General features: G+C 40.3%; 2 protein-coding genes and 1 long non-coding RNA gene across 3 annotated transcripts; 2 read left to right on the forward strand and 1 right to left on the reverse strand.

The window, feature by feature from the left end:
• The first annotated feature begins 3,382 nt into the window (after positions 1–3,382).
• On the forward strand, positions 3,383–7,929 carry LOC125245204 (apolipoprotein L3-like). Its single transcript, XM_048155726.1, has 3 exons — positions 3,383–3,822; positions 6,395–6,428; positions 6,812–7,929. The coding sequence occupies exon 3, from the start codon at positions 6,939–6,941 to the stop codon at positions 7,677–7,679; it is 741 nt and encodes a 246-aa protein (XP_048011683.1). The 5' UTR covers positions 3,383–3,822; positions 6,395–6,428; positions 6,812–6,938; the 3' UTR covers positions 7,680–7,929.
• Positions 7,930–8,010: 81 nt separating this feature from the next.
• LOC125244397 lies at positions 8,011–14,057 on the reverse strand. Its single transcript, XM_048154485.1, has 3 exons — positions 12,476–14,057; positions 8,414–12,342; positions 8,011–8,141 (listed from the first exon to the last, which is right to left on the reverse strand). The coding sequence occupies exons 1-2, from the start codon at positions 14,055–14,057 to the stop codon at positions 8,675–8,677; spliced, it is 5,250 nt and encodes a 1,749-aa protein (XP_048010442.1). The 3' UTR covers positions 8,011–8,141; positions 8,414–8,674.
• A 1,190-nt stretch (positions 14,058–15,247) lies between these two features.
• Positions 15,248–20,718, forward strand: LOC125245216. The gene is made up of 3 exons (XR_007179457.1): positions 15,248–16,348; positions 17,423–17,555; positions 20,441–20,718. It is a non-coding gene; the product is annotated as an uncharacterized LOC125245216 (long non-coding RNA).
• The last annotated feature ends 3 nt before the right edge of the window (positions 20,719–20,721 follow it).

Here is a 20,721-nt window from a genome sequence, read left to right on the forward strand (position 1 = left end):
AAGTGTGAGGAGTCGCCTATCAATGGCATCATACCCGCGTTATCCTCGGTTTCCGGTTTTGTTTTGTAGAAACCATGGAAACACCAAAGACGCTTTAATATATTACACATTTTAATAGACAAGGGAACAACTGTATATATATATATATATATATATATATATATATATGTATAGACAGAAAAAAATTATTGTTATATATAGCTCAACACGTTTAGTCCTATTGTTTAAATCTAATTTTCTTGATTTTTTGTGAGTACCATGCTTTACCATGCCTCAGAGAAAAATACTATTTTGTGAAGAAGCTAACATAGCATAATTGTTACATTCACCGTCTTGTCCTGGTTGTCATTGACTGTCACGTTGTCATGTCATGTCATGTCATGTCTTGTTTTAGTTTTGTTTCAGGTTCACAGTTTATGGTTTGTTTTCATTGTTATGCTTTGTTTGTTTTGCCATGTGTTTTGTATCATGTGATTTCCATTGCCCTCATGTGTTCATGTCATGTGCTTCCCCTGTTTCATGTGTCATGTTCTGATTGGTTGTTATTGTCATGTGATTTCAGTTCCGTCTTTCCATTGGTCCATCGTCTTCATTGTTCACAGGTGTTCCTTGTTTGTCATTAGTCCCTTTGTATAAATAGCCCTCATGTTTCATTGTACTCTTGTCTAGCTTTGTTTATTGTAACCCGCTATGGTGAGTGTTAGTGTTTATTGTCAAGTCACGTCACGTCACGTCACGTCAAGTCTTTGTTTTTGTTTTTGTTTTTGTTCATGTTTAGTATTTTGGAACACTTCAATAAAACTGCACTTGGGTTCAAAACTGCGCTCGCCTTCAGTGGACTTTACCCTCCGTTACACACGTGCTCTTTTGTGTTCTGTTCCCGCCACTCATCACTCACCATGGACACTGATTACACCCACAGCTGTTTGTCATTAGTATTGTGTATTTAAGTTCCTCCCTGTCTTCAGTCTAGCGTCCGGTATTGTTGTATGTTACGTGTGTTCTTTGTTTCCTGACTACTCTATGAGATTATACTACATTATAATCTTCCTTGGAGAACTACTGTAACAGAATACCGGACCAAGACAGAAAATGGATTATGCGGACATGATTTTTGTTTGTACACCAAAGAATTCATCTGTGTTGCACTCGCCAGCCCCTATGATGACGAAACCCTGAAGTCGTTGTTCTGGATCAGGGCCAACTACCATCGTCCCGTGGACCTTCCAGACACCTCCTTACTTTGCTGGAGGGAATACAGTCTGGAGAGTGTTCGTCCCCGATCCAGAGCACAGCCAGACCCAGAGCCCGTATCTTCCCCACGGACTGCGGAGTATTCGTGCGAGCCCCCTGCAGACGGAGAGTTACCACCGGCAGCTACAGGTCAGCCAGATCCCGAGACCCCGAGGAAAGAGGTGACCCGCGCCCTGGAATTGGAACTCCACCTGACGTCTGACCAGGGGTGTGAGCCCACGACATCTGCGGACGAGGGGGAATCGACTACGGAGAGGGAGGACTGGCTGATTGACTTCAGCGATGAGTCAACTCCCACCCAGACCCACCCGTCATGTTCATCTTCGTTACTTAACAGAGACATTTCTATGGACTGTGTTTTATTTACAGATTCTCTACCAAAGCAGTCAACACCTCGCTCAGCCAGTCCTCTTGCAACATCGCTGCTGGATGTCATCTGCCCTGCGCCGTCTCCGGGGAACCCCTGTGACGTTGAGCCACAGGTCACACTCCCACCAGCAGCACGTAGGCCAGAGGTTCTGGTGGCTTTGCCTCCAGCTGCCGACCTCGTCGCTCCATCTCGGCCCGTCGACCTGCCGGCTCCATCCAGGCTCCTCCCATCTTCAGTTCCGCCGGAGACCCTCCGACTGACGGCTCCTTCGGTCTCCCTCATCTGGCCGCCTCCCCCTTGGTTAGTCATCCCTCCTCTTCCGCAACGGACTTACGAGAAGTCGTTTACACTCCTTCCCTCCACCCCTTAAGCCAGTGGTTCTCAACTCCAGTCCTCGGGACCCACTGCTCTGCACATTTTGTATGTCTCTCTTACCTGACACACTCAGTTCAGGTCATGGAGTCTCTCCTAATGAGCTGATGATCTGAATCAGGTGCGTTAAATAAGGGATACATACAAAATGTGCAGAGCAGTGGGTCCCGAGGACTGGAGTTGAGAACCACTGCCTTAAGCTACAGAGGGCTCCTCCTTCCCCTCAGAGTCGCCTCTGTTCTTGGTCAAGCCGACGTCACCGCAGCCTCGGGATCTCCAGCTCCACCTCCGCCGATCGTCGCCTGTACATTGCCGCAGTCTCTCCTACGCCAGCGACGTCGCGGGAGTAGTCATTGTCCTGGTTGTCATTGACTGTCATGTGCTCCTTTGTGTTCTGTTCCCAACCACTCATTACTCGCCATGGACACTGATTACACCCACAGCTGTTTGTCATTAGTATTGTGTATTTAAGTTCCTCCCCGTCTTTGGTCTAGCGTCCGGTATTGTTGTATGTTACGTGTGTTCTATGTTTCCTGACTACTCTGTGAGATTAAACTACATTATCGTCTTTGAACCTGCCTTCCTCATCTTCCTTGGAGAACTACTGTAACAATAATCAGATGCAGCTTTATTTTTAGTAACAGTAATACAGAATTTTCTCCATCATACAATATGGTTTTAAAATTAATTGCATGCCATTTATCAACACAAGCCATCCAGCATTTAATATGATATTGTAAAATCGATCTATCTTACTGCAGTGTGTAACAGTGTCTCACAGCAGCACAGAGTAATGTTATAACATCATTCAAATGTATCTAATATGATAAACAGAGCTGCGTTACCTCATACTCATGACCGGAAAAGCGGAAGCGGCGCCGGTGACTGTGTCATAATAAAAGTCCTGCTGCTCATGAGGCGTGTGTTGCTCAATCACTCCAGCTGCTTGTTCAGCTCCACAACACTCGCTCCTGCTCTGCTTCATACTACAGTAACGTTAATAATCACATCCATGAACATGATTTCTTCCTGAGTCCTATCCCAATTCTTTTCCACCGGCTGTGATGTGAAGACCACATGTCCCAAGATTCCGCGCTCAAACTTGGTGTCATCAAGCTACGCCTTTGTTTTGAATAGGCCTCTATTGACCTCTAGCTGACAGAATTCTTACATACTGCACCTTTAATGTTGTTTTTAATAATATTACAGTGTGTTTACATTACAAAAGTTGACAGTAAACAGAATCAGGTTGAGATCACCTGATAAAGTAGACTATAGTGTGTGTTTTGGTCTCAACAATCATAATGTGGCAAAGAATTATTAACAATTTTATAAATCAATTTTGTTATTCCTTGTTAAGGAACTGTTGACTGTAAAGGGAGGGAACTAAACTTCTGTCTAGAAATGGCAGATCATCAAGGACAGTTTGACTTCCATTGATTCCAGCAGCCTAAAGCATCCTCCTTCATTGAACAGCCAAGATGATCCTCATTCATTGAGCAGCCTAAAGCATCCTCCTTCATTGAGCAGCCAAGGGGATCCTCCTTCATTGAGCAGCCTAGATGATCCTCCTTCATTCAGCAGCCTAAAGCATCCTCCTTCATTGAGCAGCCAAGATGATCCTTCTTCATTGAGCAGCCTAAAGCATCCTCCTTCATTGAGCAGCCAAGATGATCCTCATTCATTGAGCAGCCAAGATGATCCTCCTTCATTGAGCAGCCTAGATGATCCTCCTTCATTCAGCAGCCTAAAGCATCCTCCTTCATTGAGCAGCCAAGAGGATCCTCCTTCATTGAGCAGCCAAGGGGATCCTCCTTCATTCAGCAGTGAGTCAGTAAATTGCATAATGAATTTTTGATTCACATATATGTTGTGTTCAATTTTCCCAACAGTCCAAAGACATGCAGGTTAGGTGGACTGGATATGCTAAATGTGTTAGTGCAGTCTCAGTGTTGGGTTGTGTCAGGACTGGCATCCGGTGAAAAAGACAATGTGTGGATAATTATGCTATGGTGACCCCTAACAGGAAAAGCCAAAGGGAAATGGATTAATCTTGTTCAATTACAACAACAAATGATGCTCAGAAATCACAACCCGAGGGCTGTTTCATAAAAGATGCTAAGAAAAGCGAGGATTAAACTCCAAAACCTGACTTGAGTTAACCTAACAAATGAGTTTGGGCTAAAACGGTTTCATAAAAGGTAACTGAAGTTCACGCAGTCCCGCTAATTCGATCCAGGTTTACCTAGTCAAGATAACGCTTTTTTTAAGCAGCCCTAGAGGTCGATCATGGATCAAATCGATCCACCATAGGAAACTGCATACATTTTGTGCTATTTTATGCGTTTGAGACATGGTGTTTTCCTCAGTGCAAACTTACTTTTCACAAGTTTATTCTCCATCTGTAAATATTAGAAAGTCATGCAAATATGAATTTTGCGGCTAAACTGAACATACATTGCGCGCATCACGCTAAACAGGGGACAATAGAAGCGCAATAATTCTAAAATATACATTTCGTAAAATATATGTTGGACATTAAATGTGCCTTATTTACAAGTAAGTGTATTTTTATGATAGTAACTGTAAATGGACTATTGTAATGGGGTAAATCAATACTTTGGGCCATTTACTGAGTTTAGATTCATCTTACCAATTAAAATTGAGTCTGTGCATATTTATTTTAATTTTTAATTTTGTGATTTTAATTTCTGCTCTTCTAATAACCATAAAGAGTACTACTGCCAAACAAAATCAGAGAGAAATGTAGGCTATTCATATATTTTAAAAAAATTATATATTGGGCACAAAACATTTAGCCAGTAAGAAGGGAAAACCTGTAGGTTTTACACACACACACACACACACATATATATATATATATAATATATATATATATATATATATATATATATATATATATATATATATAATTCAGGTTGATTGGTACACTTTTTCCCAGTCATTTCAATAGCAAAAAGTGTACCAATCAACCTGAATTCCATATATATATATATATATATATATATATATATATATATATATATGAGACCAGAGTATAGATTAAATATGGGCCTTGGAAAAGGCTAGCAGACTTTATTGTGCTTTGACTACAGTGGGTAGTTTCAGTGTGAACAACATCCATGCATGCCACTTCAGCAGGCTGCATCTTACTCTGTCACTCTTTTCATAGCTTTTGCTGGCTCTGAAACACTCACTTGGTATTTCTCCTGCTCTTTGTCTAGCAAAAAAATCACTCATCACTTAATGAAAGCTTACAAATGATTGATTGTTTCAGGGGCCTTGTCACAGGTTTATTGATTTTGAATTTCTGTGTTACTTTTACTATATTTTCACACTTAAAACAATGATTTGGTAATCCTCTTGTATTCTTCTGTGCTAAGAAATAAGTCTCTGACATTTCTCTCCCAAGTGCTTCCATTGTTATTAAGTCTGAGAATGATTCAGTCGGCTATATAAAACTTAATTTTAAGAAATTACTTCTCTTTAAATGTTTTGTTTCTCATCATACTTACCTTTTAATAAAAAAAATGCCTTAAACTTACACCAATATTTTTTTATTTAGCACTATTTAGTAAATGTGTGTATTATATATATATATATATATATATATATATATGTTAATAAAGTCAAATAATTGTATGTGAGAGAGTCAGTTGTAATATCATTGCGTTGCTATTGGTCAGTGTTAGAGAAGCTCAGCTTAGCCTGACAGTCAGCCTATTCCGGACCAGGCTAGTTTCCCAGCATAAGTTGCCAGAGTAACTGAGTTTAAACTAATTTAAGTTTGTTTTATGAAACAGAATTCGCTGACAAAAAGTCTGACTAAGTAAAATAAGCCTGGCTTGTTTTCTAATCTTGTTTTATGAAACAGAATTCGCTGACAAAAAGTCTAAGTAAAATAAGCCTGGCTTGTTTTCTAATCTTGTTTTATGAAACAGCCCTCCGTTGTCAAACACAACAGGTTCCAGATGGTTAAAAAAACAAACAAACAAAAAAACACTTAAAGAGCAATAAAGTGGTGGAAGTATGACATACATTTCTAGGCAATTCCAGTTCCATCGTCCCAAAGTTAATGCTTTTTTTAATGCCAGGGTTTGTAGGCTACTTATCACAAAACAAGCACATAAAAAGGCATTACACAATTTTTATTTATTTTTTTTTTTTAAATCAAAGCAAATTGACGTAATTTATAATGTAAACTTGTATTGTCGGCAGTGGTGATCTCAGCAAAAAAATATTACTTTGTTGCAAATTAATATTTTGGTTGCAAATGCGACTATTTTAGGCAACTGAAAATATAGACAAGTTTAAAAGTTACTTATATTGCTTTATCATCATAATTATGTATTACCATAATCTTTGCTTAACATGCAGGTAATGGAAATCAACCTGGAGACATTCTTCAAAGGTAAGTTTTGACTTAGTTTATTGGTGTCATTAGAAGTACAATATTTTTATGTTACATCATGGCAAATATATAGTACAGGAGTGGCAAACGTCGGTTCTGAAGAGCCACAATCCTGCACAGTTTTGCTTCAATCCTAATCAAACACACCTGAACAAGATAATCAAGGTCTGAAGTTGTACTAGGAAGCAATAGGCAGGTTTTTATCGAGTGTCCAGTACCAATGTTTGCCACCCCTGATATAGTGGTTGAATACTTGTACAAGTTCTTTAATTACACAATTACAAGTGATTAATTACACATTACCCAATATGTTATAAACTAAAAAATAACTCAAAACAAATTTCAAACACTCTTTAATCCTGATAAAAGCTTTGATATTGCAGGAAACATGAAACCTTTGATGAACTGAAAAGAAGCATTGAAGAACTCAAGTCAGAATTTGACAGAAATCATGAAACTCTGACAAACCAAATAAAGGATCTGAATGACATCACAGATTACCTGGAATCCATGCACAAGAACACCACAGTGGGCAGTTTGGTAGGATCATCAATCGGAGCAGCGGGAGGAATCGCAGCACTCGCAGGCCTGGCTTTGGCCCCGTTCACATTAGGTGCTTCTTTGGTTGTTACTGGTGTTGGCGCAGCTGTTGGAGCCGCTGGAGGAGTCACGGGTGGAGCGTCGAACATCACTAACACCATCAAGCAGAAAAATCTGCGCGAGACGATTGAGAAGATCGTCAATGATTTCCTGAACACAATCAATCCAATGTTTGAGCTTCTGAATAAAATTGGTGACATCACAGAGAATATCAAACTTCTGAAGGAGACATTAAAGCAGCATGAATTTCAGAAAGCAGCAAAAGGTGCTGCAGATATTTTAAGGATCGCATCTGTAGCTCAAATTGGGAAGATGTGTGCAGAGGCTGCTAAAGAAATCCGCGTGTATGTACGGACTGTCAGAGCTCTCCGTGTGCCTGCACAGGCCGCACGTGCGACAGCCTCATCTCTCCGTACGACGGCAGCGTTCACTGGCGCACTCTCGGCTCTGTTTCTCGCTCTTGATGTTTACAGCATCTTTCAAGATTCGACAGAGCTCTCTGAAATGAATCAACCAGCAGACGAGAGGAAAGCAGAAGAATTCAAATCAGAAACGCTAAAGTTTATTCTTCAGATGAGAGAAACCGCTGCTCAGTTTCAGAAGATTGTGGACAGAATTAAAGATGCCATAGACACTTTTGAGAATATTTAACAAAATAGCAAAACTTTTAAATCATTTGAACATGCAAGATCAGCAAATGATGGAAGTTCAGGGTTTGGCGTTCAAGGTCACACATTGTCTGTCACCACTGAAAATCAAGTGTGATCAAGTCAAAATTACCCCAAGCTTTACTCACCCTCAAGCCATCCTAGGTGTATATGACTTTCTTGTTCCTTACAAGGACAATCAGAGAAATATTAATATATAAATATATATTAATATCTAGCTTCTGCCAGATTGCCTTCCAATTAATGCTTTTATTATTTTTTTTTTTTTCATTTTGTGATTTTAACTTCTACTATATATACATAATGTTCTGAATTAGGATTTATTGCTGGATCAATGTGCACTGACCGCTACAGTATTCTTGTCAGAGAATACAGAGTCATGTCTCAATGATAGCCTTTTAATGATTGCTCTGGCATCAACATAGATGGACATATGCAAGGTTTTCTAGAACAATAAAATAAAAATAATAATTAGCAGATGAATCAATTGTCACATTATAGATATAAATAATAAACAACATAAAATATCTTCTTCTTATACAAGTCACAGCGATCTATTGCTATATTTAACTTCAAAGGATTGACGGCATACAATACAGCGCGTCATTCACGAGCGGTAAATAGGTCGCATTAATATAATTAAATAAACTTAGATACAGCATCTGCAACAAATCTACTTGCAATATAACATTTATATTCAAATAACACTGGACTTACTTGTCCGTTACTCATACAATGTCCTTATAATGCGAGCAATCCGGAGAACTTTCCAGTCAGAACGGCTGATGCAACTCTATAGTGCTACGCTTATTCTCAGTCTATTAAATCAGCGTAGGCTGCGCAACTGCGCAGATTGTGCACTATTCCATCACGTGCAGCGTTAATTTTGTGCGCATGTTCGTCATTATGCCGAACATGAAGAATTCAGAACAGCCGCCCCCACATTTGAGCAGCAAATGTGTCAAGTAGTAGAATTCTTTATGTTTGTAGATTTTCCGTATTATCTGGAAGTCCTGGAAGAGGGACAAGGCGGGCTACAGGTCGTGTGTAGATTTTATCCCGTACTTGAATTTCAACAGTTCGTATGCAGCCATCTCTGCTCGGAATGAGTTTCACCACACGACCTATAGGCCATTGGGCTCGTGGTAGATTGGGGTCAATTATCATTACCACTGTATCCAGAGTAAGGGGCTCTGTTGGTTTCTGCCATTTGTAGCGGGAATGAAGGGTTGGCAGGTAATCTCGTAGGTAACGGATCCAAAACTGATCTATTAAGTTCTGACAATGCCGCCATCTACGGCGTCCGATGGTTTCAGAAGCATAAACCGCTTGTGGCAAAGAAGCGTCCCGCCGCCCCATGAGAAGCATATTTGGTGTTATAGGGTCGGGATTAGCCACGTCAGCTGAAACGTATCCGAGAGGCTTTGAATTAAGAATACCTTCCACTTCAACTAGGATGGTGTGAAGTACGTCTTCTGACAGTGATTGAGTTCCCACAGCGACTTGGAGTGCACTCTTGATGGAACGAATCTCCCGCTCCCATGCTCCTCCGAAGTGTGGTGCATTAGGGGGATTGAATTTGAAATCAATCTGGTAATTTACCAGTTTTTGTTGAAGCTGTGGTTCCAATTCCTTGAAAGCTGTCTGGAGTTCCCTGTCCGCTCCTTTGAAATTCGTGCCTTGATCAGAAATTATTTCTGCTGGTTTGCCTCGCCGGGCAATGAACCTGCGGAGGGCTAGTAAGAAGGCATCTGAATCCAGTGAATTAAGAAGATCCAAATGAATGGCACGTGTCGTCAGGCACTTAAAAATCACTCCCCACCGTTTCTCATTTCGTCTGCCTATCTTCGCAATGAATGGCCCAAAACAGTCAACACCTGTTGAGAAGAAAGGTGGGCGGAAGATGCGGAGGCGAGCCATTGGCAAATCTGCCATTTGAGGTACTTTAGGCTGTGCTCTCCATTTTTGACATTCTGGGCAGTGAAGTTGGTACTTTTTAATGACTTGTCGACCTCTCAAGATCCAATACTGTCTTCTGATTTCGGCGAATAATCTTTCAGAGCCAGCATGTAGCAGCCGTTCATCATAGTCTTTAATAAGAAGCATGGTAGCAGGATGACGAGGATCAAGGACAATGGGATGGATATCAAGGTCACTGACCTGCTGTAACTGCCGTAGCCTCCCCCCTACTCTGATGAGATCCGTTGTTTGGTCCAGCTCTGGTGCTAGATTTCTGAGTTTGCTGCTGATATGAACTGGCTGGCCTGCTCTTAGAGATACAAGCTCTTCTGAAAAACTTTGTGCTTGGCAGGCTCGCAGGAGAATAGCTTCTGCTTCACGGTAACTGTTAATCAACTGAGTCTGGTTTGGCTCTGCCGCCCCATGGCATTGCTGACGTACAGCCTCGACAAGGTCCGTCCATGAATCAAACTGGTTTGCATCTGGAATATTCTGCAGTACTGATGCAAAACTGCAGAATGTCAGACCTTTCAGTTCGTTGGACTTAGATGACTGAGTGATGTGTGGTTTCTTAGGCCATTTATCTGGAGCTTGCAGAAGGAAAGATGGCCCGTTACTCCATCTGCTGGGTACAGTAAGCTCTAGAAGTGTTTTGCCTCGTGTCAGGTCGTCAGCTGGGTTATTAAGTGAGTCGACATAACGCCATGATCGCTGATCTGTCAGTTCCTGTATTTCTGATACTCGAGTGCCGACAAATACCTTGAACCGGCATGACTCTGATTGTAGCCATTCTAGGACAGTTGTAGAGTCCGTCCATAGTGTGGTCTGTTGCAAGTAGGATGACAATTCTGTCTGGATTAATTTTGCCAGCTGTGCTCCGGCCAGCGCCGCACACAATTCTAATCGTGGCATAGTCTGTTGACGTTTAGGGGCCACTTTAGACCTGGCCATAATGAATGAGACATTGGTGAGGCCCTCATGAGTTGTAGAAAGGTATGCTACCGCTCCATACGCCCTTTCTGATGCATCACAGAAAACATGGAGGTGATGCTCAAGTCCAGGATTATCCATTGCTACGGGAACATAGCAACGCGGGATTGAAACTGTGCTGAGGTGTGGTAATTCACTCTCCCAGATGTTCCAAGACTCACGCAGATCTGCAGGGAGGTCTGGATCATCCCAGTCTCTTTTCTTTGACCACAGCTGCTGTATGAGAATCTTGGCTCTGGTGGTATAAGGCGTAATGAAACCCAAAGGGTCATACTGACTCGCTAGTATCTTGTAAACTGTTCGCATTGTCAATACTGAATGCTCTATAGGTCTGTATCTGTAACCCAGTGTGTCTGTTTCACAATTCCAGCAGAGTCCTAATGTGGGTTCTTGAAGGTCACACCGATGGTGTTCCAGCCACAGTTCCATGTCCTGGGATCTAGCATCAGATGGTAAGTGAGCCACTACTGATGATCGGTTGCTCGTCCACTGCCTAATTTCAAATCCACCATCCGCCATTATTGCCCGCAAGTCATCCAGTCTAGTCTTGGCTGCTGCAGCAGTAGGTAGACTCTCCAGACAATTATCAACATAGAAACTGGATTCGACAGACTGGATGAGGTCAGGAGTGCTGTGTGGGTGTTCTTTGATGTGTTTTTGTAGTGCATAAATAGCACAGCAGGGACTACTGGTCGTCCCAAAAGGCAGCACCTGCCATTCATATACTTGTGGTGGAATCTCCCGTTGCAAATCCCGCCAAAGGAATCTCAGTAAGGGTCTGTCCTCGGGTAACAGGCGAACCTGGTGAAACATACCCTTTATGTCTCCACTGATTGCAACACTGTGCTGTCGAAATCGCAGTAGGACCCCAAGGAGGGATGGTCCCAGGTTTGGTCCTGGCAGCAGCTGCTCATTAAGGGACGTACCCTTGTATACAAATGAACAATTGAACACCAGACGTGCCTTTCCATTATGGTAGACAAGGTGATGTGGCAGATACCAAGACTCCTCGGATTCATTAACTTCTTTAGCCGTGATCTCTTTTACATAACCTGCTTGAATCAGTCTATTCATCTCACCTCGATAGGCAGCTGCCTTCTCTGGTTGATCTTTGAGTCTCCTTTCGGTACTGCGGAGATTAGCAAGCACAGATTCTTGCGGAGCATTTAGCTTGGGGGAATCATCAGTTCTTAATAAGGGAGTGGCATAGCGTTGAATTCCGTCGATTGACACCCTACAGGTCTTGCTGTCCAGGATTTTAATAGACTCTTGGTCCTGTTTAGAACGAGTCATCAGCTTTTCACTGCGGTAAGGTAGAGAATCTAGCTGCCACAGTCGTTCGACATCTCTATAGAGGGTGTCATATGTTGCTGATGCGGTGATAAAATAACTCTGAGTAGAAGTTGCTCGATTTTGAAGACCTTCAGGGCCTTGAAGAGCCCAGCCTAGTTTTGTGCGGACTGCAACTGGTCCAACCTGAGTGGCTACATGAACGGTTTTCACCGCAGTGATCAGAGGGCTATTATCTGAGCCAATCAGCAACAAGGGCTGAACATTCTTGAATGACTGCAATGGAATATCTCTCAAGTGGGCGTATCGACGTCGAAGAGCTTTGATTGGGTAGCTCTGTTCCACTAGATCTAATCCCATCTGCAGTGAAGGCATTCTGGATTCTGTACCTGACTCCTGGATTGGTTCTGGAGGACACATCAAAGGTAACAACTGAGCCAGCTAGGAATGTGACATCAGGACGGATAGTGCGTAGGGCTAGGGTTTCTTCTTTCCCTTCCAGGTGAAGCTGTTGAGCAGCAGCAGGTAAAAGCATGGTACGTTCTGCACCGTCATCTAATATTGCAAAGGTCTCAATTGTTCTGTCCTTATTATGTAAAAGCACAGGTACAACCTTCAGTAGTACTCGACCTGAGGGACTGGAAGGTGTGAGGTAGATCCTACTGTTTAACGCGCTGGTGGGCTTAACCTTGGCTCTCTGTTCAGCGATTCCATGGAGGACTTGGAGATGTATCTCACCACAGATTCCACATGGTTTCTTTAGGTTACAGTCCTCTGGACGGTGTGAACGGCCGCATTTCCAGCATCGTTTCCCTTCTGATATCCATTGCATGAGGTTTTCTGTAGATTGCTCCTTTATTTCAGAGCACTGGGTTATGTAATGCTCTTTGCTGTGACAGAATAGACAATGGACTTTGGATTTCTTCCATTGAGGGGGCTGAGGTACCGGCTTAGGTGCCTCGACAATTTGAGGCTCTGTTCCATGGTAGACTGAAGCACCCTGTCCTTTTGATCGAGTTGAAGCCCTTCCCTGAAGTGAGTAGGAGGATTTCTCTCTCTGATAACGTTCAACTAGTCTACTGGATAGACGCTGTTGTTGAGCTTTACCCTGCAGCCAACCAGAGAAGTCCTGAAGATTATATGGATTGAGACTGGCGACATTCAGCTTGCCTTGCATTTGTAGGAACTCAATGAAGTTGTCTCTGAGATACTTGGGAAGTTTGCTGAGGAGCCTGTCTACATGGGAACAACAGCTGAGTTCAATGCCTCTTGGGCCCTCCAGGGACAGCAACATACTCACAAGAAGATGAACCCTTAGGGCAAATGACTGCAAACTACTAGCGTCACCGACTTTCACATCTGGAGCGTTGAGTATGGCTGCTATTTCGCTCTGTGCTAATTGATGTGGCTGTCCGTAATGCAACTGTAGAGCCTGCATTGCTGCTGTATATGGCCGAGCTTCATGTCGACAAGACTGTCCAATCATTTGAGCCTCTGGAAGCTTAAGATGTTCAAGTAGCACGTGATATTTGTATTTCTCTGACAGCTCAGGATGAGAGTCTAGTAGATTATCCAAAGCTAGTTTCAGATTAGCGAAATCCTTTTCACTGTCTACAGCAAAGTCTGGTATGGAAGGTTTTGGCGCTCCATATAAATTAATAGGAGGTGGAGGAGCTGCCTGATAATTGCCATACTGTGGCCAAGTTACTTGTTGTGCTGGGTAGTGATCACTGTGTGCACCAGGATAATTGGGCTGACAGTCAGTATAAACCAAAGGTACAGGGCGTTGCATCGAATGTAATCCAGTTGGAGGATTCGTAGCCCATTGCTGCTTGGACCAAAAGGGGGCGCCCTCAACTCCTAAGCACCTTCTAAGTTCAGGAGGTGACTTTCCTTCATATTGACTTTGTGGGAGTAACTGTCCTTGTAGAGCAGTATCAGGAGCTGTAGGGAATTGTGGAGACACAAAGCATGATGATGGAATCGAGTGGACTGAACTCATTTCATTCAGTGGAAGTGTTTGCTGGGCAGACTGAGTTCTTATGGCACCATGGACCACATTCTGCATAACTGGGACATGTGAGATCGGAGGTAATTCGGCTGTTCTTTGTTTGGGAGTCATTATATCAGGCTGAGATTCTGGAAAATTAACTGGTGTCTTTGTGAATTTTGGAGCAGTCGAGGAAATGTTATGAACAGACTTCAGGGGAAAGTACTCCCTTTTGTGATGCTATATCAGCTTCTTGGAGTGAGAGGTTGTCTGCTTCCTCCTCCAATAAGAAAGCATTAATCCGTTTTAACATATCCTGTCGACGCTGCTGCCTTTTCTCATAAAGAGACAGTCTGCTTGTAAGCTGTGCAATCTCAGCTGACTCCTCCCTCTCAGTTGCAGAAATGTTCTCCATCAATTCTCTCAGGGATATTTTATCCTTTGATTGGACCTGTTCTGCTTTGCGTACTGGTGTAGACATACTCGGCGAGGATACTGATTTTTCCCCAGCTCTGTTCACTGCAGAAGGCTTTGGCTGTGTTTCTAGTGAGCATGGTGCTGACCTTGGAAAATTATAGTCCACAACGTAGTCCTCCAGGTGCTTAGGAAGCTTACTTTGTCTCACTGGTCTCCCAGCTGAATGATCTGGACTGGACGGGTTATCATCAGGCAATGACATATCTGTAGTAGTCAGCCTCCGGCTCGAAGGACCATGTTCTGAATTAGGATTTATTGCTGGATCAATGTGCACTGACCGCTACAGTATTCTTGTCAGAGAATACAGAGTCATGTCTCAATGATAGCCTTTTAATGATTGCTCTGGCATCAACATAGATGGACATATGCAAGGTTTTCTAGAACAATGAAAATAAAAATAATAATTAGCAGATGAATCAATTATCACATTATAGATATAAATAATAAACAACGTAAAATATCTTCTTCTTATACAAGTCACAGCGATCTATTGCTATATTTAACTTCAAAGGATTGACGGCATACAATACAGCGCGTCATTCACGAGCGGTAAATAGGTCGCATTAATATAATTAAATAAACTTAGATACAGCATCTGCAACAAATCTACTTGCAATATAACATTTATATTCAAATAACACTGGACTTACTTGTCCGTTACTCATACAATGTCCTTATAATGCGAGCAATCCGGAGAACTTTCCAGTCAGAACGGCTGATGCAACTCTATAGTGCTACGCTTATTCTCAGTCTATTAAATCAGCGTAGGCTGCGCAACTGCGCAGATTGTGCACTATTCCATCACGTGCAGCGCTAATTTTGTGCGCATGTTCGTCATTATGCCAAACATGAAGAATTCAGAACACATAATTTAACATAAACAATAACATAAATGATTTTATACAATATAATTGAACACATTAGTCGGTCTATCTTGTATCATTTATCATTGTAGCCTTATTTAAGTTGAATTTCTGTTCACTGTATATTTATTTTTGCCTGACAGTCAGCCTGCCCTGGACCAGATTAGTTTCACAGCATTTTAACTATTTTAAGTTTGCTTTATGAAACAGAATCCACTGACAATAAGTCTGACCAACCAAAATAAGCCTGGCTTGTATTCTAATCTTGTTTTATGAAACAGATCTATACAGGTGGAGCTGGGGAAGGTGGAGGGTTTTAGAGGAACTCTGAAGCGCTCCACAAACTGTGTGATTAATTTGTGTTCACGTTGCTCAAATATCATGTTTAGCAAGCTATAGAAAAAAATGGTGTAAAGCAGATTTTGTGAGCAGTGCAGAGGTGTAATGACAATTTACAATAAAATGTATAAGTTTGTTTCCAAACAAACCAAACACATGGGTGACCCCTTGAACTTTGTAAATAGATTATCCGTTTACCATCCTGACTGGATGGTGAAAACACAATTTTTATTTTTGATAATTTTAGTAAACTTTCACATTAGCGTGCACATCTAACGCTGTTATTAATACGGGGATCAGCTGGAAATAACGACCTCTCCTGGATTGATTTAGTATTAACATTATATTTACATTAATTTCTTTTCAGATGCTTTAAAATTGCTCACCCAAGTGATCCAGCGGGCATATTATGATTATTTTTACTTGTAAATCACATTTGTTTGCATTTTAATGCTGGTATAAATGGTTTCTACACCCAGACAGTTTTGCCTTTTAGACAGAATCTCACACTCTTTCATTAGTAGTTCTTAACATTTTCAGTACATCATTGGACAATGTATTTAAATATGTATTTCACCAAGAAATCAACTCTGAACTCCTCTAATATCTATTTTAAATTTTCTGTACACTTTTGTGATTGAAAACACCAGCAGCGTGTGAGCAGGACTTTTATTTTGATCTGCTGGTGTGACGTCATAAGGCTGCGTCGTGCTCGTGCATCTGTTATGATTTGGCTGAAGAAAGGTTTGTGTTTTAAGCGTGTTTAAGTGTGTATTTTAGTCTGTCCTCAGCATGAGAACACAATGCAAAATAACCAAACAAAGTGTTTAAAAATGCAACAAATAATAATAAAAAATACATTTATATTGAGATCTGTAGTATATCAAACAATACAAAGTGCAAGTCTTGAATTATATTTTCCATAAAAAATGTCTATCAAAGCTGTGTCCTCACTTTGCGTCAACTCTACCTGATTTATTCAGAATTAAAACAAATCCTGACAATGTCAGGATCAGCTTTAACCCTAGCTAACTCTAGCTTTAACTAGGACCCCTTTCCTTTTTCTTTTAATATTTTATTAAAACAATGTTGAAGTCTCTGCAGTCTCAGATTTAACATGTCAACTCCTTCATCCTGGTGTAACAGTTTCTGTAAACAGTTGTGGGATAAATCTGGGCATTTTTGATCTGTTTATTAAGGCCGCTACAACTGAGAAAGAAAATTGCTTCACTGTACAACATGTTAAGGTGGAAAAATTTTCACTTTTGTCAACTCCGCCAGTTTTTATGTCTGATGGTTGACAAGTGCTCTCAAAAAGTCTAAATAATGTGATTTAATGTTTTTTATTATTATTATTTTGGATATAGGGGATTCTTCTAATGTTGTTTCAAAGGATTAGTTCACTTTGAAATGAAAATTAGTTCAAGCTTTACTTACCCTTCAGCCATCCTAGGTGTATATGACTTTCTTCTTTCTGATGAACACAGTTGGAGAAATATTAATAAATATCCTGACGGACACAAGCTTTATAACGGCAGTGATCAAGACTAACAAGTATGAGCTAAAGAAAGTGCATCTATCCACATCCATCCATCATAAACGTGAACTCCACATAACTCCGGAGGAAGCAATGCGTTTAAGAAAATTATTCATATTTAACAAGTTATTAAGTAAAATATCTAGCTTCCGTTAGATCGCCTTCTATATTTAACTATCACCAGTGCACTAAACTACTGAGCTAGATCTGATTGAGACACACTCAGAGATTTAGATTGGATTCATTTTTCTTTTTGTTATTTATTCTCATCTGAAACACAGTAAAACTCCTGGTGAAGCGACTGAGATCCACTTGACACTATTATGAAGATGGCGATTATTAAAGAGGAGAGTGAAGATGTGACGATTGAAGAAAAATTCAGAGTGAAACATGAAGAAACTGAGGAACAAACAGGTTGGTTTCATTCTCAAAGCTGAACTCAGTCATTTGATCCTCATTTAGAGCTGGACATTTTAATAAATTAATGATATTTTTGAAGAATGTCATACGCACAATTCCCAGATACATTCTTGAACAAATCAGCCATTTGAATGAACCGTTTAAATGAATGACTCATTTATTAAGACGGTTACTTGACGCCACCCACTGATGGTTTAGTCTAATTGTTTAATCATTTTCCACAACATTTCTTACAATCCCATAACATTAATTAATGCAGTTGTATTTTTTTTTTATTGTAAATTTGTAAATTATTTAATTTGATTGGTAACAACCCTTTGCATCTTAATCTAATTAAATTCATTGATCGAATTTAAGAATTTAAAATAAAAGATGAATCATACATTGTTCATGAATCGTACAAGTGAATGACAAGGCTTAAAGGTGCCCAAGAATGCTTTTTCACAAGATGTAATATAAGTCTAAGGTGTTTCCTGAATGTGTCTGTGAAGTTTCAGCTCAAAATACCCCATAGATTTTTTTTTATTAATTTTTTTAACTGCCTATTTTGGGGCATCATTAACTATACACTGATTTTGGCAGCGCCGCCCCTTTAAATCGCATGCTCCCTGCCACACGAACTCTCGACTATGTTACAGTGCATTTACAAAGTTCACACAGCTAATATAACCCTCAAATGGATCTTTACAAGATGTTCGTCATGCATGCTGTATGCATGCTTCGAATTATGTGAGTAAAGTATTTATTTTGATGTTTACATTTGATTCTGTATGAGTTTGAGGCTATGCTCTGTGGCTAACGGCTAATGCTACACTGTTGGAGAGATTTATAAAGAATGAAGTTCTTATGTTCTTATGAAGTGTTATGAATTATACAGACTGCAAGTGTTTAAAAATGAAAATAACGATGGCTCTTGTCTCCGTGAATACAGTAATAAACGATGGTAACTTTAACCACATTTAACAGTACATTAGCAACATGCTAATGAAACATTTAGAAAGACAATTTACAAATATCACTAAAAATATCATGCTATCATGGATCATGTCAGTTATTGTTGCTCCATCTGCCATTTTTCGCTGTTGTTCTTGCTTGCTTACCTTGTCTGTGCACAGATTCAGACGTTAATACTGCCTTTCCTTGTCTAATGCCTTGAACATGGGCTGGCATATATGCAAATATTGGGGTCATACATATTAATGATCCCGACTGTTACGTAACAGTCGGTGTTATGTTGAGATCCGCGTGTTTTCCAGAAGTCTTTTAAACAAATGAGATTTATATAAGAAGGAGGAAGCAATGGGGTTTGAAACTCAATGTATGTCTTTTCCATGTACTGAACTCTTGTTATTTAACTATGCCGAGGTAAATTCAATTTTTGATTCTAGGGCACCTTTAATGTCGAGCCCTGTATGTAGTCTTAATGGGCTGCGTTTCAGTCACCATTTCATATTGTCTGACAACAAAAACAGGAAAATATATAGATGAAACAATTTTATTGGGAATTTGGCTGTATTAAAATATATTATGTGAGCAAAAAGGGTAGCAGCAGAGAAGCAAACAAATGTAAAGGGCTGACACTTGGCAGAATGCGAATACAACAATGACATGATGAATATTCTAATTCCCATATGACATCATCTATTGACATTTGCCAACGTTTTTATATATATATATATATATATATATATATATATATATATATATATATATATAATGTTGGTACAATGTTGATAGATGATCTAATTTAATGCTATGGCATTAAAAATGTAAAAAATTAGCATTAAAAAGCATTAAATTACATTTGATGAAACCTGTTGAAACCCTGTGTAAGAGCTTAAAAAACCAAGTCCAAGTGTGCATTAAAATATTATCCATAAACTCTCTCTCTTCTTATCATCAACATACACAGCGAAGTACACAGAAACACTTGTTACAACTAATAGTAAACAAATATATAAAGACCTTATGCCTTTTCAGGTGGTGCTTAATAAACTGGTACATTTTATAAATGTTATCAACTCCGATGAACTGTAATAAAGTGCTCTCACCTTCATTACTGCTATATCCAGTATCACTCTGGAGGCTGTGAGCTGGATCAGAACAGTTTATACTGATCTATCCTTGAGTAGCACATTTTTAGCACAAACTCTGTGTTGTATTGTCTCTTTGTATTGACATTCGTTCACAAAGCAGTCCGGTGTGAAATGATTCGCGCAGACATAAACAAATTTTTGCAGAGCAGAGGGAGCTCTTTCTTAGTAAATCCACCTCATCCACCTCATCTTCAGCGGCTCAGATTTAGGGAGTAAATTGAGAGAGCTCTGTGGATTAATCCATCCAGCTACAGAACACTTAAAATGCTTGGGAGACATTCTCGTCAGTGCAGCAATGGCGGACTGTGTAAACTCGCTGTGAACGCGCTCAGTGCGGTTCTATGTTAAAATGGCAGTGTCTGTCAACATTCGTGGGCGGGGTCTGTGGCTAATGTGATGTCACACTGCCAGGGATCTGGAAACGGCTTGTTCTGAGACACTTTTAAACCTTTATTTTAATAAGGAAACTCATTCTACAATATTTCTATGATTAAATCACTGACTCCTCCCCCATCAGCCAATCACTGTGTGTATACTCCATAGCAACAAGATCACCCCCGCCCGTTACTCTTAGCTTAAGACTTCAGTCTATTCCTTAGTAAAAGTTTGTCTCAGCAGCTTTGTGAATAGGTTTTAAGAGAAAACTCTGAGCTAAGAACTTTTACTGCTATTTTGGAGAACTCTTAGTGATAAGATAAAATGTTTTGTGAATACGGCCCCTGATGTATGTCACTTTGTGCCATTAAACTGCCATTAACATTTATTTGTCTTTTTTCGCTTTAGACCTGATGGCACTGATAGAGGAGGATCAAGAACTGAAAGAAATAGAAGAGAAAGAACAATATAAGAGACATGATTTCATGGATGTAGAGAAATCCATTCAGACTGAAACAACTTCTTCGCGGAAGAAAAATCAGAAAACCGAGTCTACCTGCTCTCAATGTGGAAAAAGTTTCACTCAAAAACATAACTTTAAAATCCACATGAGAATTCACACTGAAGAGAAGCCTTATCAATGCCAACAGTGTGGAATGAGTTTCAAACAGAAAACAAACCTTAATTCC

The sequence above is a fragment of the Megalobrama amblycephala genome, linkage group LG14, assembly GCF_018812025.1.
Source record: "Megalobrama amblycephala isolate DHTTF-2021 linkage group LG14, ASM1881202v1, whole genome shotgun sequence".
NCBI classification, from domain to species: Eukaryota; Metazoa; Chordata; class Actinopteri; order Cypriniformes; family Xenocyprididae; genus Megalobrama; species Megalobrama amblycephala.